Raw genomic sequence first — 13,344 nt, 5'->3', positions numbered from 1 at the left:
ACCTAGTGATTTAAAAGAAGCGGTAAAAATGTGTGGACTGACCACAACACACACGCCATTGATCCATTCCAGGGATTTAAACCCACCTCGCAGGTCATTCACAACAGTTTCTTTCTCTCCAACACTATCACAAAATGCCTGCTACAGGACGTAACTCAGTGCGCTTGCAGCCTACCTCACTTTAGTTGTCTTATGCTCATGACATTTTCTCTACAGAAGCCTGTCGAATGCACTGTCTGCCGCAAGGTTATTAGCCGCAAGGCCGATCTTCCTAGACACATGCGTACTCACGCTGAAAACAAGGAGGCCCTGTAGGTGCTCCTCCTTTATTAAACCAGATGATTCCTGACCGGTTGGCTATCTTAATCAGTATGCACGCATGTCCATATGATGGCTGCGACTACAAGACCCTCCAGAAGTCTAACGTCCAAACGCACATCAGGACGCACACCCGTGAACGCTCGAAGACGTGCCCTCACCCCGAGTGCCCCTTTTCCACCACCGACCCAGGCAGCCTGACGCGTCACCGCAAGTCAGAACACGGCTACAAGCCCAAAGCGCGTCGCATTCCTGACGACAAAGCTGCTCGAAAGGACGCCGCCGCACCTTATCCAACCACGCGAATTGCGAAACCAGAGGTAGAGATTTCTGCATCTCTGGATCTCAATGACCTAACGTTTCTTGAGCACGCAGGTCTCATGCCCGGCGGTGCGCTCTCGCCATCCGAGTCCAGCGACTCCCAATTCTCGGGCGAGTTCACGGTACTCACCTTGGACCGACTCGTCCCCAATCTCTCTGCGGAGAAGTCCATCTCCATATGTGGTCAGCCCTCTCAGCTCCCCGTTCCCACCCCGAACTACTTCCAACCTTCAACCGTCCCCACCGATCTCTCCACTGTCCGCATCGACCCGCAGTTACTCTCCGATACCGCGCGGCCGCACGTTCACGATTTCGGATTACTGTCTCAGTCCCAGCCCATCTCCTATGAGGACTTACAGCTCGTCTCCAGAACCGATGTGAACAACAAATTACCAGTTGAATTGGAGGAGCTTTTACAGAAATATGGCTCGGGGTCCTTTGAAGGCCACTGCGAATACCCTAAAAATGCACCGTATTTGATGGCAGAGCCCTCGTTTACAAACGGACACAACGTACGTGTATTAAAATCTTCGTTCTAACCTTTCATGCTGTTGTCAAATTACTTGTGCATCAGCATTATAATTGCAGGTGGAACTTGGAATTATCATTATTGGGCATTTATTTATATCACACCACTTGCATCTTTTGTACATACTATCACCTTGAAATCACAAGATGTACCAGCGTACACGAATCTCATGACTATAAATTAATATGTTCTTTTTGAACCTGAACGCGACTATCAGATCACGTGGCTCTAAAATCACACTCAAGTCATCAAGTGGTCTCCTTGACATAACCACTACCGCCACTCGAGTCAGAGATGCACGCTGCCAGCACGTTTCCTTGAGCCACGCTATAGCTCTCTCCACACTGTTTTCCTATATCAATCACCTTTATTTTTTTTATTTCTCTCTCTCTCTTCTCCCTCTCTCTCTCACCGTTTGACAATATACTTCCGAGTCAACGACATACAGTCTTGGTTATCTACTACATCACAATCTGTATCAATTTTCGTTTAATAACCGTATTTCATGTCCACAATTCTTTCCAGCTCGGAAACGACAAACACTTCGCCGACTCCGATCAGTCCTTTCTCCAACTATTCAGCTGCTAGTGACGCTACTTCAGATGGTGAGTCACCACCATCGGGATCTTTCGCTATTCTATTTTGGTGAAGTGATCTGATATAATAAACTTTGATTTGTGGGCGTTAGAGTCACCCGACCTTGGGGCTTTCACCACTGTCTTCAGGGCTCTCAACCACCTTCAGCCACTCGTGCCTCCTCGAGGAGGTGCCTACATCTACACAGAGTTTGATACACCCTCTACCGACGCTGTCCCGCTCTCTTCACTTCCGACTGACTCGGAGTTCATAGAAGGCTCTACGGTATGGAACCAGAGTATGCTAGCGTCTTACCTCGCATCCTCGAGTTCCTCACACACACGCTCGGCATTGACCAGCATGACCGCAAGCCCGCCCCTTCCAAATCCCGACGGTAGCAATAACTTTGATGACTCCGGAGAAGAGACGGAAGGCGAGCTTGAACCGCTCACATTCACGTTCACGACACCTAGTCGATCACAGTCTCATAATTCGGATGCGGATATGAGTCACGATCCTTCGCTTTCTGATGGAGATATTGACTTAGGAGACCAACCCACTCTTGGTGACCTCGGTGGCGCGTTTTCCTTCCTTGCTGCAGAGCGTGCCAGAATTGCTGCCCGTGATCGTGGCACAGGCAAAGATAGCTCCACGAGCGATGGCGCTTGGAGAAACGATGCGGAACCTCGCCGTACACGAAAGCGGCGAAGAAAGAAGGCGAAGGCGATTCAACTCCTGCAGCGAGATCCAGAAAATGTGGAACATGAGGGCACGAGTCACACGACAGGGACCAGCACAATTCTGGGCGTATCTGGAACAAGTGAGCTTATCACTGTCTCCTCGAACCCAGAGCCCGAACCTGAGACAGAAGAATCGTCTTCTGGCGATAATGCTGTTGTCACTATTCCTTCGACACCTGCACACAAGTCATCATTAGATAGGCTGCGTCACAGTCGTTCTACCCCATCATTGCATCTATCACAGATACCCACCAATCCTCAAATTCTCAAGTTACGCTGCCTTGCCCATAAGCTACGACTCAAGTTCCCGGAGGACTACGACCGCATTACGGCGTTACTCACGCAGGACTTTAGCGGTGTCGATTCCGACTTTTCAGACCCTAGGGGTCCAGCACCGCGACCTAGAGATTCTTTGATCCATGTTTTTATCGACCAGTAAGAATTTTTGTGATTTGAATCCGATGGCTACTAATGTACCATTTCAGCTCGAATATCCTCATTGGTTTCTTAACCTATGCTCGCCGTCACGCCTCTCACTCGGGTAGGAAGCTACGCCTCTCTCATGCAGCCCTCGCGCTCCTCCTTGAACGCGGGCGTCCCATCACGCGGCGTTGCCTGGTCACTTCATCCCCACTGTATCAACCAACAGACACAGCCGAACAGCTCGGGTACGAAGTCTGCATTTTTGTACGCGTGCCAGACAGTGGGAACGGGCAGTACCGTCGTCCACCAAGTGCCAACACTAATGCAGAATCATGGCGCAAGGGACATGCGCGAGCGTCATCAGACTCTGACAAAGGCATAGGTGGTAGCGGAGGCACAGGCTTAACTGCGTCTGGGAGCGGCGGCCGTAATGGACGTGTCCGCTATCGAGAGCAGGGCGTTGATGAACTGTTGCAGCTGAAGCTGCATCAGGCGATTGCGGATGCGGACGTGCCGCGTCCGGGTGCAACGATAGTGCTAGCAACGGGTGACGGGAACGTCGGGCAGTTCAGCGACGAGGGCTTCCTTGGTCCTGTACGAATTGCACTGAAGAAGGGGTGGCGCGTGGAGCTATACGCATGGGAGGATGGCCTGAGCCGTGCGTGGAAGAAGGAGTTTGGCGAGGGCACGCCGTGGAAGGATAGGTTCCGTATCATCAAGATGGAGGATTTCGCGGAGGACTTATTGGAGGTCGAATAGGGGCTGTGAGCTGTGCCATCTGTGTTTAATTGTTTTGTCGAGATGTTTGTTCTTTTATTGTTGTGCATGTTGAGGGTACTATTTCACGGGGGGTTGGCATTTATGCATTATGCTGACCCAGCAATGGCGTTCTTTTTTATCTTGGGTTGTAACTAGCATTCACAAATTTGTATCTTAAGCAGGTACGGGTTACTGTTATCATGAGTTATGTAGACACGTAGTGCCTACTATGATAATTACAATTCCCGTGCGCGGTATCACACTTACGCTGGTTGAATGGGAGATGCAGATCATCGGTCCCCTTCACCCCCCATTATGGCTGACTTGCTCTCAGTTTGGCGTCCTAGCAAGCGGTGATGTTGTTGGAGAGCTCCTGCTGTAATTATTATTCGATTGCACCAAAATTATGTAATATCGAATATCGGTTTGTTCTGGCCCGCCACTGTCTGCGCCAGCTACCATTGCTGGTAAGACTTGCCAGAATCCGTTAGTCCTATGGAACCCGCTTACAATCGCTCCCAGCTGTTCTGCCCACAATCCTAGATGAGGCAGACTTGCGGCGGCCCCCTTCGGACCCACTTTGGAGAAGTTTTGCTGTGTGGCTCGTGGACTTTGGTGGAGCTATTAATATTATTCACACTATAAGATGCAGGTATCGCTACAGCTTGAGCTTTCACTATGATCTCTCACACTCGCAGGGCCTTGTTATCGCTCGTTTTTACGCCATGGGTTTCGGCGGCTCCTGCCATGCAACGCTCGGAACTGTTGCTCGTCGAATCGCTTCCTGCGTCATGCAATTTCGATTTAAGCACGATAAAATATGAACTGTGTACAATTGTGCATGATTTGGTGGAGATCGCGGATGATGAAGCTGCTTTGAACACACCTTACATCATTGATCTGAGCGAATACTCAGTAAGTTTACTTGTGTTTTGTTTCAAGTTGATGTCCATTGCTAATAAGCTTCGCAGTCACGGTGGTCCGAGAAGGGTGAGTGCTGTGTTTATCTGACACATCTCAGCGCAGAGTACGAGTTTGTTTCCCAGCGGAGAGATTCACAGCCAGTGCAGCACACCTGCAGACGATTTCTGACATTCCAATTGCTGCCCAATCATCCAACCACGATTCAGGCGCTAGGCGACCAGCCATTGAGCATAAGACTCGGCCTCGTGAACATGTGATGAGCCGTATCATCAGCTCGATTAACAAGTTAGCAGCTAATTCTGCTACTGTCAACTTTCCCGAGATTCAAATTTCAACCAACGGCGGACCTGTTTTGATAAGCTTTGTATTCGTGCCTGACAGGCACATGGATGTGAGCGCATTTAGTCCTTGTTGTTGACGATATGCAGAACGTACTTAACAGAAGCTTGATTCCGTACGGTACACTTGCCGCTTGACTTGGGAGTCACTTAATGCATGCGATCGAGAGCCTTTGGAGTATTTGAAAATAGTCCTTCCAGATAATGATCGACCGGAAGGACATAACCTTATGGAAGAGCTTCTCAGGGACCAGGTCCAGTGGGAAAGGCACGGGGACAGCGATACGAATAACGATATTTTCGAGAATAGAGGGAGCGAGACGAACAATCGCCCTAGAGATGGTCACAACGTCGATATACGCGGTGATGAGGAAAATGTGAACGAAGGTAATGATGAGAAGCCAGATGACAGACCACCAGGGGAGAATCCTACCGATGAACAAGATGACAAACAGGAGTCTATTCCACCAACTAATCACAGCTCTTGGTCGCTAACAATTATCCTATTAATGACTAGGTGAGTGTTAGTGCTACTGATTATTCACAAAACTGATCAATGCACCCAAGTTATATCTTGATCGTTGCGACAAGGCTGTACTATCCCCGATTACGGGGGCTCCTCAGGTCATACCAGAAGCCAAATTGCTTTCGCGTTGGCGAAACAGTTCTCTTGCGCTGGGCACGTGAAGATATGGACTTCGATGATGAGGAAGAGGATAACATGGTCAATGGGAGCGATGGTCTCATCAGGGGCGAGGAAATCCCATTGAAGCCTAGTCCTAGAAATAATTTTGTCCTCCAGTATGGCAGTGCGCAATGATTACCGTGTGCAGGTGGATCGTGCAGATAGAGTATTTTCAGGCCACAAGGGATCCTTACGAGTGGCTACTTATAACCAGAGGGAATGCAATATCATCCCGGGTCCAGGAATACTTGGATGATCCAAGAACGAACAACCTGTCAAGTCTTGCTTTAACAGTTCACCACCTTCGGTTCAAGAGAAATATCACTTCAATTGAACTCTGCACATTGGTCAGTTTCCGTTTGATGGTCTGGGTTATTGTCTCGAGAACGGTGTTGTTTTGCAAACGCGCACCCAAAACTTGTCGTAGTCACGCAAAAATCTGGGAATACTGACCGTAACTCATTGAATCAACACTCGACAATAGACACTCAATACACCAAGGCCATCCAAATGCATCTCCCGCCCAAAAGGAACATGCAGTCTTATAAGTTAAGCGCATCCCGAACCCGACCACTAACAACACCAACCCCACTAGTCATCTCGCATGGTCCAAACATTACTCCATAAACGATGCCTAATAAGCTACAGGATAAAACATCACGCAGTCTAGTCTACAGTTGACATATCGGACATAGAAGCAAGTATAAGGGCATCAGGACCAAGTATATGATAATGTTGATTGAGATGCCAGAGATGGAGGTGCATGCGCGTAGCAAGGATAGCAAGCACATAGAATTGGAAGCTGTGTATTTTAGGAAGTCATTAGTAGGAATTTGCAGCGGAGTCTGGAGGCGCATACTCATCGAAGACGGAGTGATATGCGTACTGGGTATGCGGAGCATCAATGACTTGGCCATCAAGGGTATTGTGGATTTACGCACTTGGGAAAACAGCATTTGCATCATGACGTTGATGGCTGCAAGGACTGTCTCAACAAGAGTCATCACAGATGAGCACAGAAATATATGTATGTCTTGACTCACACAAACCGCATGCATAGTATAATATGTCATGCTTCACCAGAATGGTGTACAAAGGGCCGTTGACTGTCCGCCAGCTCTGTATGGCACGTACAAATGTGAGGGAGATTAGTCCTAGTGAGAGCGTGGTCAACACAGGCCTGTAACATATCTGTAATCCCGATTCATAGCGACATACCCAGTTCAAATACAAACAAGAGAAGAAACGGCATAGAGAGTTGGATTCTGCGCGAGGTCCGATAGCAGCCTGGGAGGATCGTGCTGGTTGTAACTGTAAAAGTGGGATGAATATGTGCGAATAGTAGTTGGGGAAGGTGAGAGCAACCATGTGAGGTGACAACAGTGGTGAAAACAATATCGATAGCTGCTATTACTACAAAAGCCTGGCCCATTCATTAATTATGAACTCGAGTGTATCGAGAAGCATGGGGCTCACAACAGCGATGCATACCGTGGCCACCAGAACGAATCTATTGTTGTTCCAGAGCGCATATGTTCTGAGCACAAACATAACTGGATAAATCGGATCAGAAGCACGCGTATGTCACGTGAAAATGTGAAATACATTCAGAGCAAACGACTGATATAAAACTGAAACCTGCGAGAGAAAAGGGCAACGCTCGACAAGGATGTGCATGCAGCATGTACCATGCACGTACCCGAGTAAATATTGATCAACATCCCGCATTTCTGGTGAAGTTATGTAATAAGCGTCATTCACCAGTGAATGAGTTCACTGCACGTCAACACACCTTGGAATCCTCGTTCGGGATGAAATACACTGAAGCACAACATGTCAATTCATTGTCGAGAGGATGTGTGCTAGGGCTGAACGCACGATATAACTCCGTGATAAAGATGGCAAATGGGATATTTCGTACAATTATATAAAGGCATTTTACCTTGGTCCAGCGCGACCGAAGCAGGAATGTCCACTTTCAAAGACAGCATACCTATCATCAATATCAAAACTGAGGTAAATCAGGGAACAGATGGCATCACCTCTTCGTGAAGCGAACAAGCATAATCATAGGTCTGGATAAGCAAATTTAACAACAGGTAGAAATATATGGGGACGTGCCTACCCAAAATGTAGCCATCGACACTAAGCTGTCATGTTAGAACAGGAAGAAGTAGTTCAGGTAGGACGCACTGCATAGGCGCTGGTGTCATATGGTAAGTATATTTGTTATATCTGGCTCTTATATTAACAAGAAAGTGACACACCGCTAAGAACTGCAGATCACTGGCCGCTGCGATATCCTCAGCTGAATACTCCATCTGCATTAGTCGGGATTCCAGAAGTAAAAAACGGTTCACATCATGCACCTTCTTATAGTCTTACAAACCAAGGTTCCCAGTGAGGTGAAATTCCTTATCATGGTCATAATTCGCACACACCATTCATAAGCAGTGAGCCATCATCGCAACCGCAGTCGCAGGCGTCAAGTGGAGATGGTTTTCATGAGGGGTATCGACAGATCCACTTGGAATTTCATCAGGAACAAACACAAATAATGGAAAGTACACACTGACAATTGGCAGTTACCCAGCAGTTTGACCTAGTGGTGTGACTAGATGCGCTACAAATGAGCAATTTCAATCAAAAAAGCAGTGCTAGTTAGTACTGCATGCCCATGAATGAAACAACGGACCAACTTGCAGTCTTGATAGCCACAGGTTTCACGCACAGCGCCTTTCCTTTGAACAGGTACCACTCATCAACAACACACACAGCTCGGTTGATCATCAAGGCTGAAGAGCCCATTGAAGAAAGTTGAGATCAAGACTGCCAGAGAGCTCACAGCCGCTGAGAAATGCGCGACAAGTTAGCTATTTAAAGGCAGGTGGGATAGGTGGGCGACATGATAAGCAGTTACAACGCTGTATGATGGTTCTGGACTTGACGAGAAAAAGAACAAAGAACCTCATCTCCGAGTCATATAAACTCAAGGGTTGGGTCAATTTTGAAGATGTTATCTTTCCAAAGGGTGGATATCACTGAGTTATGAGCATTAACGTGGAGAGAAAGGTGAAAACTCAGTATTCACTTGCAACACACTGTAGTCTGTAGCTTAATGAGCCATATGCATAACTTACTAATAAGTAACAAGCGCCATGACCACCAGTCACGGAGACAGCTGTCACGGTAACGTACCGCTACGACATCATTCAAGTTGACACCCCCGTTGCAATCCGCGAGCGTTCCACAGTCATACTTTCCTGCAGGCACTCATAAGTACGCGGTATCTATCTGACATCGAAATACGGCTGTGCTGAAGGTATTCACCAGTCTGGGCGCATGGCCCTCCATTGGGGTCTTGTGCTATAACGATCCCCGCAGTACTGCGGCGGACATTATCGTAGTGGTGAGTGAGATGAAGCTATTTTTATTGAACTGAAAGTTATACACAGGCAGTAAAGGGCGGTCAACCTAAAAACATGCACCTACTGTGCATCTGACGAAGCAACACAATGCGCTGTGGCAATGCGATATCTCTAGACGTGGCTCCATGAGAACTGGCTGACGTAAAGCTGAAGGTATATATGTGGAGAAGCCAAAACAATCAATGACGGGTGAGATTTTCACGTTGCTCATAGTTGTAGCCCAAAGTCAGACTGATGTGGATATCGCAGCTGAACGTGGAGTCATACACTTATTTGAATACGTTCTTGAGCCTCAACAACATCTTTCAAACCCTCATGGCTATTCCCCCAGCGCCAGCCAGTACCATTAATTACGGAGACAGCTGTGCTGTATCATTATGATATTATAAACATGGCAAGCAAGAAGTGGGCTCACCCTTTTCCTTATGTGCAGCTGTAGGACCCACCGGGACCTACAACTCCGCTGATGACGGTATATGACAGAAATACAACTACGGAAAGTTATCGTTATAATCTGCGAGCGTTCCGCACCAATACTGTTCTGGAAGCATCCGTAAGTATGTGGTCTGAGATCAGAACACGGGTATCTTGAAGATATTCACCAATCGGGCTGCATGGCAGGCCGGTGTGGTCGGATGCTGTAACAATCTTCGCCAGCACTGCGACAGATATAATCATAGCAGTGAGCGAGATGAACTTCATAGCGGCACTTGAGGATAGGTCTGGATGATGCTCCTTGTTATTGAACTGAAATTTATTGCTTCGCTTTTATACACAGGCAGTAAAGGGCAGTCAGCCCCAAAACATGCATCTGTTGTGTGCGTCAGACTAAACAACCTAATGCGCGCCGTGGCAACGCGATATCTCTTGAATTGGCTCCTTGGTATCTTACTAGTGTCAAGCTCGCGTGGAAATTTCATAGAGACGATCCGCTTTCCCGACGATCTCTAAACGAGTAAGTTCTACTGCAGTTCTTCCTTGCTATCCAAGTCACTGTGCTTATCTACCCCAGAGTATGCTGTAAATCTTTACAGCAATCTGAAAGTACTTTTTGTGTAGGACAGTTTTCCCGATGAAATTTTGCTGAAATTTCTACCATCTGACAGCGATATCAATTCTGCCAAATCGACTGAGAATTAACCTTGCAAACTGCTACGGTGGCTTGACTTGTGCCGATACTTTTGATTACACAGAGATGGAGATCTGTGATCTAGCCTTCAAGGCCAACCTTGGACGAACAGATTCAAGATTGTAGGGAATTATCAGCGCAGTGCGTTCCATCTTCGTATGGCCTTCAATATTAATCATCAATGGCAACTATCGTTCATTTCGACAGCCTCTCGAACTCAAGCTTAGTGGACCGCGAGCAAGACTAGGCGCAGTTGATCATTTTCAGACAAGTCCAAACATTTACATTGCTCGAGCAGCACGAAAATTTATCCACAAGCAACTGCACTGATTGACTTCGAACTAGGTATTGCACCATCAACCACGATACCAACGCGAAAGCAGAACATGACTCACTGTCGCGATGCACCACTAGGGCTGCCGGCTCAACTTTAGGGGTGTTGGCAGTACGCTGATTGCTAAGGCGCGCAGGTGAGTCATGTGATTGAATCCTGGAAGCGACCTGTTCATACTCACCCCAGGTGGTTGTATACAAAGATAGTTCTTGCAGCAGTCTGCACTTGTTGAGCACGCTGTTTTGCCACATGCACTGACAGACATAGACGCTGTCAAAAAAGTAACAACGGCGAGGAAGGAGAAATGCATTTTATGTGCGAGGTGATATGGAATCTTCTGAGGGTGATTTCGAATGATATCTCTGAGGATGGGGGAAAGCTGTAAGACGACGGCCAGCTTTTATATTCTGTATGCATATACTTATGGGCATGCTTCTGATCGATCTGGCAGAATTGTTATTGCTGTCGAATGGCATAATCACAATTTTCGGCAGAACCTGCAGGAGCGTGATCAATCACGACCCTTGTATCAATACCTGCAGTTACTAGGGTCATATCGTGTCAGGGATATAATTGATTATCTGTGAGTTCTTCCGCATGAAATTCTCATTGGTTTGAACCGTTTCTGAATCCATCTCTTCGCAGCGCTCCACTCTTTGCAATCTGGAAATTCACTTATGCTGTTTGCATGTTGCTAGTAAAGAACAAACTGTTTCGCTCTGTGACCTCGCGTCCGCTGCCTGATTTCTGCTGGTCGTGCCCGCTACGGACGTGGCACGGCTGTTGCATGGCCAGCTTCAGTAAAAATTCTACTTGATTTGAACTTCTGGTCAGCTCCATTGACTGAGACTTAAGGCGACCCAAGGCCGTATCGGTGACACAGCCTTGGGTAAATCCTAATTACGCGAGTCGCTTCGTGGCTCAGGCCGCGGGCGACCAAGTGGCACCTCGACTTGGACCTTAGAAACCAACGCCTACAGCGTCTCACCACCCGCTAACCGGTTTTCTACACTAGATCTAACCAATGCCACCCCAATCATGATCCCAACTGTGTAGAGTTACCCTCCAAAGTTAAACTAGTAACTACTCTCGAGAGTCGACGGCCGAACCTGGTAACTCCTCCCAACGGATCAGTACGTAATCGGGTCCTCGATTCGGACCGCTGGCTCGACGCCACTTCAGAACTCCCCGTGTCACATGCATCTTTGTCATGGTAGCCATGGTCCACGAGGATCGTGCAAAATTTCTCAGAGTAAAATTGGTAAAGTACGGCTACGCATAATACAGACAACAACGAAATACGGTACGACCCCATTGTTAATTCTTAACGCCACTCGGAAAAAACGTGCTCTAATCATAGAACACCAGGGTTCTCAGCTCAATGGATTCCCGAGGCGGCGCTCCCTCTGGAGTGTTTGGGTCTTGGAAGGCTGTATGAGCAGCGAGCCTCGCGACACTCCCATCTTGTACGGAGTCAGAGCTAAGATCCTTTTTAGTATGACAAAAATCTTCCCGAGTGACTTCGCTCACCATTTAATAAGAACAAACTCTTCTGGTGTCATCCCCTTCAGATATTTCCACTGGTGGTTGGGGTTGTATTTGACTCCAAATGTCTCACCCTCGCGGTCAGGGTATATAAGAGCGACAGGCGTCAAATCTTTCTCGAAGTCGACGCTCCGGAAGTCACATAATGCAAGCGGCCAATCTACAGCTGCATGCGATATAGGACGCCAGAGGTTTATGATTTGGAAGCGTCTGCGAAGAAAGGCAGGAGCTTCTGTGGGCGGGAGATGCCTATGGACACGAGCCACGGACGCCGCAGGGGTTTGGTCTACATGAGCCTGCGGGACTGGTTGACGTTTCTGTGGGCTATTACCTAGCTCGCCTGGGCGACGGCGACGAACAGCTGTGACGTGAATTAGGGATCAAGACCTCGTTTGAAATTGGTGATCAACGTACTGTGATCGAAGATGACAACCTTGGTCGCTCCTGTTACCCTCTTGATGAGGTCGATGCTCTCAGGGTAGTATTCGCGCTCGATCTCATCATCATTCAAGAAGCTGGTATGCTTCGGCGCTTCTCTCCCATACTGAAATCCGGCACTGTCAAGCTTGTAAAGTTCCTCCTTCCCGCGCACGTCCTCAATTCGCATTTCATGCGGGTCCTTGAGCCAGTTGTTGACCGGCTTTCCCTTGGCGGTATCTGCATTGATGTCGGTGTAAGGCCGAGAACCATCAAGTGGAGCGAGCAAGTAGTTGAGGGTGGTGGTGGCGGTAGAAGTCATGGTTAGTCTGTTGGTGCTTGACGTAAAGTGGAGTGCAAGCGTTCTTGCTATGACGAGCAAGTAATATCCTATTTCTATAGGTCTTCGAGGACCAGGGTAACCGCTTGGCTTACATACCACCTTATTAATTCTCCAGGCTGAGCGCTGATTGTTAATGCAGATGAAGTGATCTCATAAGCATGCCGCCACTAAAATGCGGGATATGAGTGATGATGATTCCATAGCACGTCGTACCTTGATTACTAAAGTTCTTCGGCCAAATTCTCAATACCAGAATTTCCAATTCAAGTCACCTTTATAGACTATCGGTGAAGCCCAGAAATATGTCTCTCAAAGGTCGAAGAAGACAGGATCTCACCACAAAGACATGATTCGTCACATAAGGCCGAGCATCATGTAACTGTAATGGGAGGTCATGGGCTCCGGGGCCTGGGTAGAAGGGTGGAAAGAGCATCGATGACAAACACATGCTGCCAGGCCAAGGCGCCTCATTATAGTAGGCGCGCCAGGCCTCGAGGGTGATTTATCTGGTGTTGGCAGTCAAGGACCGACGCAA

At 47.9% G+C, this 13,344-nt stretch overlaps 7 protein-coding genes across 7 annotated transcripts; 3 read left to right on the top strand and 4 right to left on the bottom strand.

Annotated features, from left to right (window-relative positions):
- The first annotated feature begins 16 nt into the window (after window positions 1–16).
- HD556DRAFT_737060 (uncharacterized protein) lies at window positions 17–1,373 on the top strand. The gene is made up of 5 exons (XM_041311466.1): window positions 17–158; window positions 217–311; window positions 371–638; window positions 694–1,151; window positions 1,214–1,373. The coding sequence occupies exons 1-4, from the start codon at window positions 135–137 to the stop codon at window positions 1,018–1,020; spliced, it is 714 nt and encodes a 237-aa protein (XP_041157318.1). The 5' UTR covers window positions 17–134; the 3' UTR covers window positions 1,021–1,151; window positions 1,214–1,373.
- A 58-nt stretch (window positions 1,374–1,431) lies between these two features.
- HD556DRAFT_1392827 (uncharacterized protein) lies at window positions 1,432–4,012 on the top strand. The gene is made up of 3 exons (XM_041303598.1): window positions 1,432–1,773; window positions 1,857–2,919; window positions 2,970–4,012. The coding sequence occupies exons 1-3, from the start codon at window positions 1,674–1,676 to the stop codon at window positions 3,664–3,666; spliced, it is 1,860 nt and encodes a 619-aa protein (XP_041157317.1). The 5' UTR covers window positions 1,432–1,673; the 3' UTR covers window positions 3,667–4,012.
- Window positions 4,013–4,344: 332 nt separating this feature from the next.
- On the top strand, window positions 4,345–5,748 carry HD556DRAFT_1310735 (uncharacterized protein; the record flags this gene model as incomplete). The annotated part of the gene is made up of 5 exons (XM_041300448.1): window positions 4,345–4,581; window positions 4,638–4,656; window positions 4,713–4,981; window positions 5,033–5,445; window positions 5,520–5,748. The coding sequence occupies 5 exons, from the start codon at window positions 4,345–4,347 to the stop codon at window positions 5,746–5,748; spliced, it is 1,167 nt and encodes a 388-aa protein (XP_041157316.1).
- Window positions 5,749–6,095: 347 nt separating this feature from the next.
- HD556DRAFT_1537871 (uncharacterized protein) lies at window positions 6,096–8,421 on the bottom strand (the record flags this gene model as incomplete). The annotated part of the gene is made up of 16 exons (XM_041309673.1): window positions 6,096–6,415; window positions 6,473–6,498; window positions 6,555–6,598; window positions 6,657–6,767; window positions 6,832–7,036; window positions 7,090–7,166; window positions 7,219–7,251; window positions 7,313–7,343; window positions 7,406–7,434; window positions 7,492–7,588; window positions 7,656–7,688; window positions 7,739–7,758; window positions 7,807–7,816; window positions 7,881–7,993; window positions 8,190–8,236; window positions 8,309–8,421. 16 exons carry the CDS (start codon window positions 8,419–8,421, stop codon window positions 6,280–6,282), a joined length of 1,125 nt encoding a protein of 374 aa, XP_041157315.1. The 3' UTR covers window positions 6,096–6,279.
- Window positions 8,422–9,076: 655 nt separating this feature from the next.
- HD556DRAFT_1392805 (uncharacterized protein) lies at window positions 9,077–9,858 on the bottom strand. The gene is made up of 4 exons (XM_041303597.1): window positions 9,820–9,858; window positions 9,663–9,761; window positions 9,525–9,594; window positions 9,077–9,446 (listed from the first exon to the last, which is right to left on the bottom strand). The coding sequence occupies exons 1-4, from the start codon at window positions 9,850–9,852 to the stop codon at window positions 9,388–9,390; spliced, it is 261 nt and encodes an 86-aa protein (XP_041157314.1). The 5' UTR covers window positions 9,853–9,858; the 3' UTR covers window positions 9,077–9,387.
- A 391-nt stretch (window positions 9,859–10,249) lies between these two features.
- HD556DRAFT_1392780 (uncharacterized protein) lies at window positions 10,250–10,984 on the bottom strand. Its single transcript, XM_041303596.1, has 4 exons — window positions 10,956–10,984; window positions 10,691–10,885; window positions 10,378–10,640; window positions 10,250–10,311 (listed from the first exon to the last, which is right to left on the bottom strand). Exons 2-3 carry the CDS (start codon window positions 10,812–10,814, stop codon window positions 10,414–10,416), a joined length of 351 nt encoding a protein of 116 aa, XP_041157313.1. The 5' UTR covers window positions 10,815–10,885; window positions 10,956–10,984; the 3' UTR covers window positions 10,250–10,311; window positions 10,378–10,413.
- A 615-nt stretch (window positions 10,985–11,599) lies between these two features.
- On the bottom strand, window positions 11,600–13,154 carry HD556DRAFT_736542 (uncharacterized protein). The gene is made up of 4 exons (XM_041311464.1): window positions 13,147–13,154; window positions 12,464–13,090; window positions 12,035–12,410; window positions 11,600–11,984 (listed from the first exon to the last, which is right to left on the bottom strand). Exons 2-4 carry the CDS (start codon window positions 12,786–12,788, stop codon window positions 11,855–11,857), a joined length of 831 nt encoding a protein of 276 aa, XP_041157312.1. The 5' UTR covers window positions 12,789–13,090; window positions 13,147–13,154; the 3' UTR covers window positions 11,600–11,854.
- Window positions 13,155–13,344: the final 190 nt, after the last annotated feature.

This window comes from Suillus plorans, assembly GCF_016647745.1.
Source record: "Suillus plorans strain S12 chromosome Unknown HD556scaffold_51, whole genome shotgun sequence".
Classification (NCBI taxonomy): Eukaryota; Fungi; Basidiomycota; class Agaricomycetes; order Boletales; family Suillaceae; genus Suillus; species Suillus plorans.
This window is presented reverse-complemented; position numbering and strand designations above follow the sequence as displayed.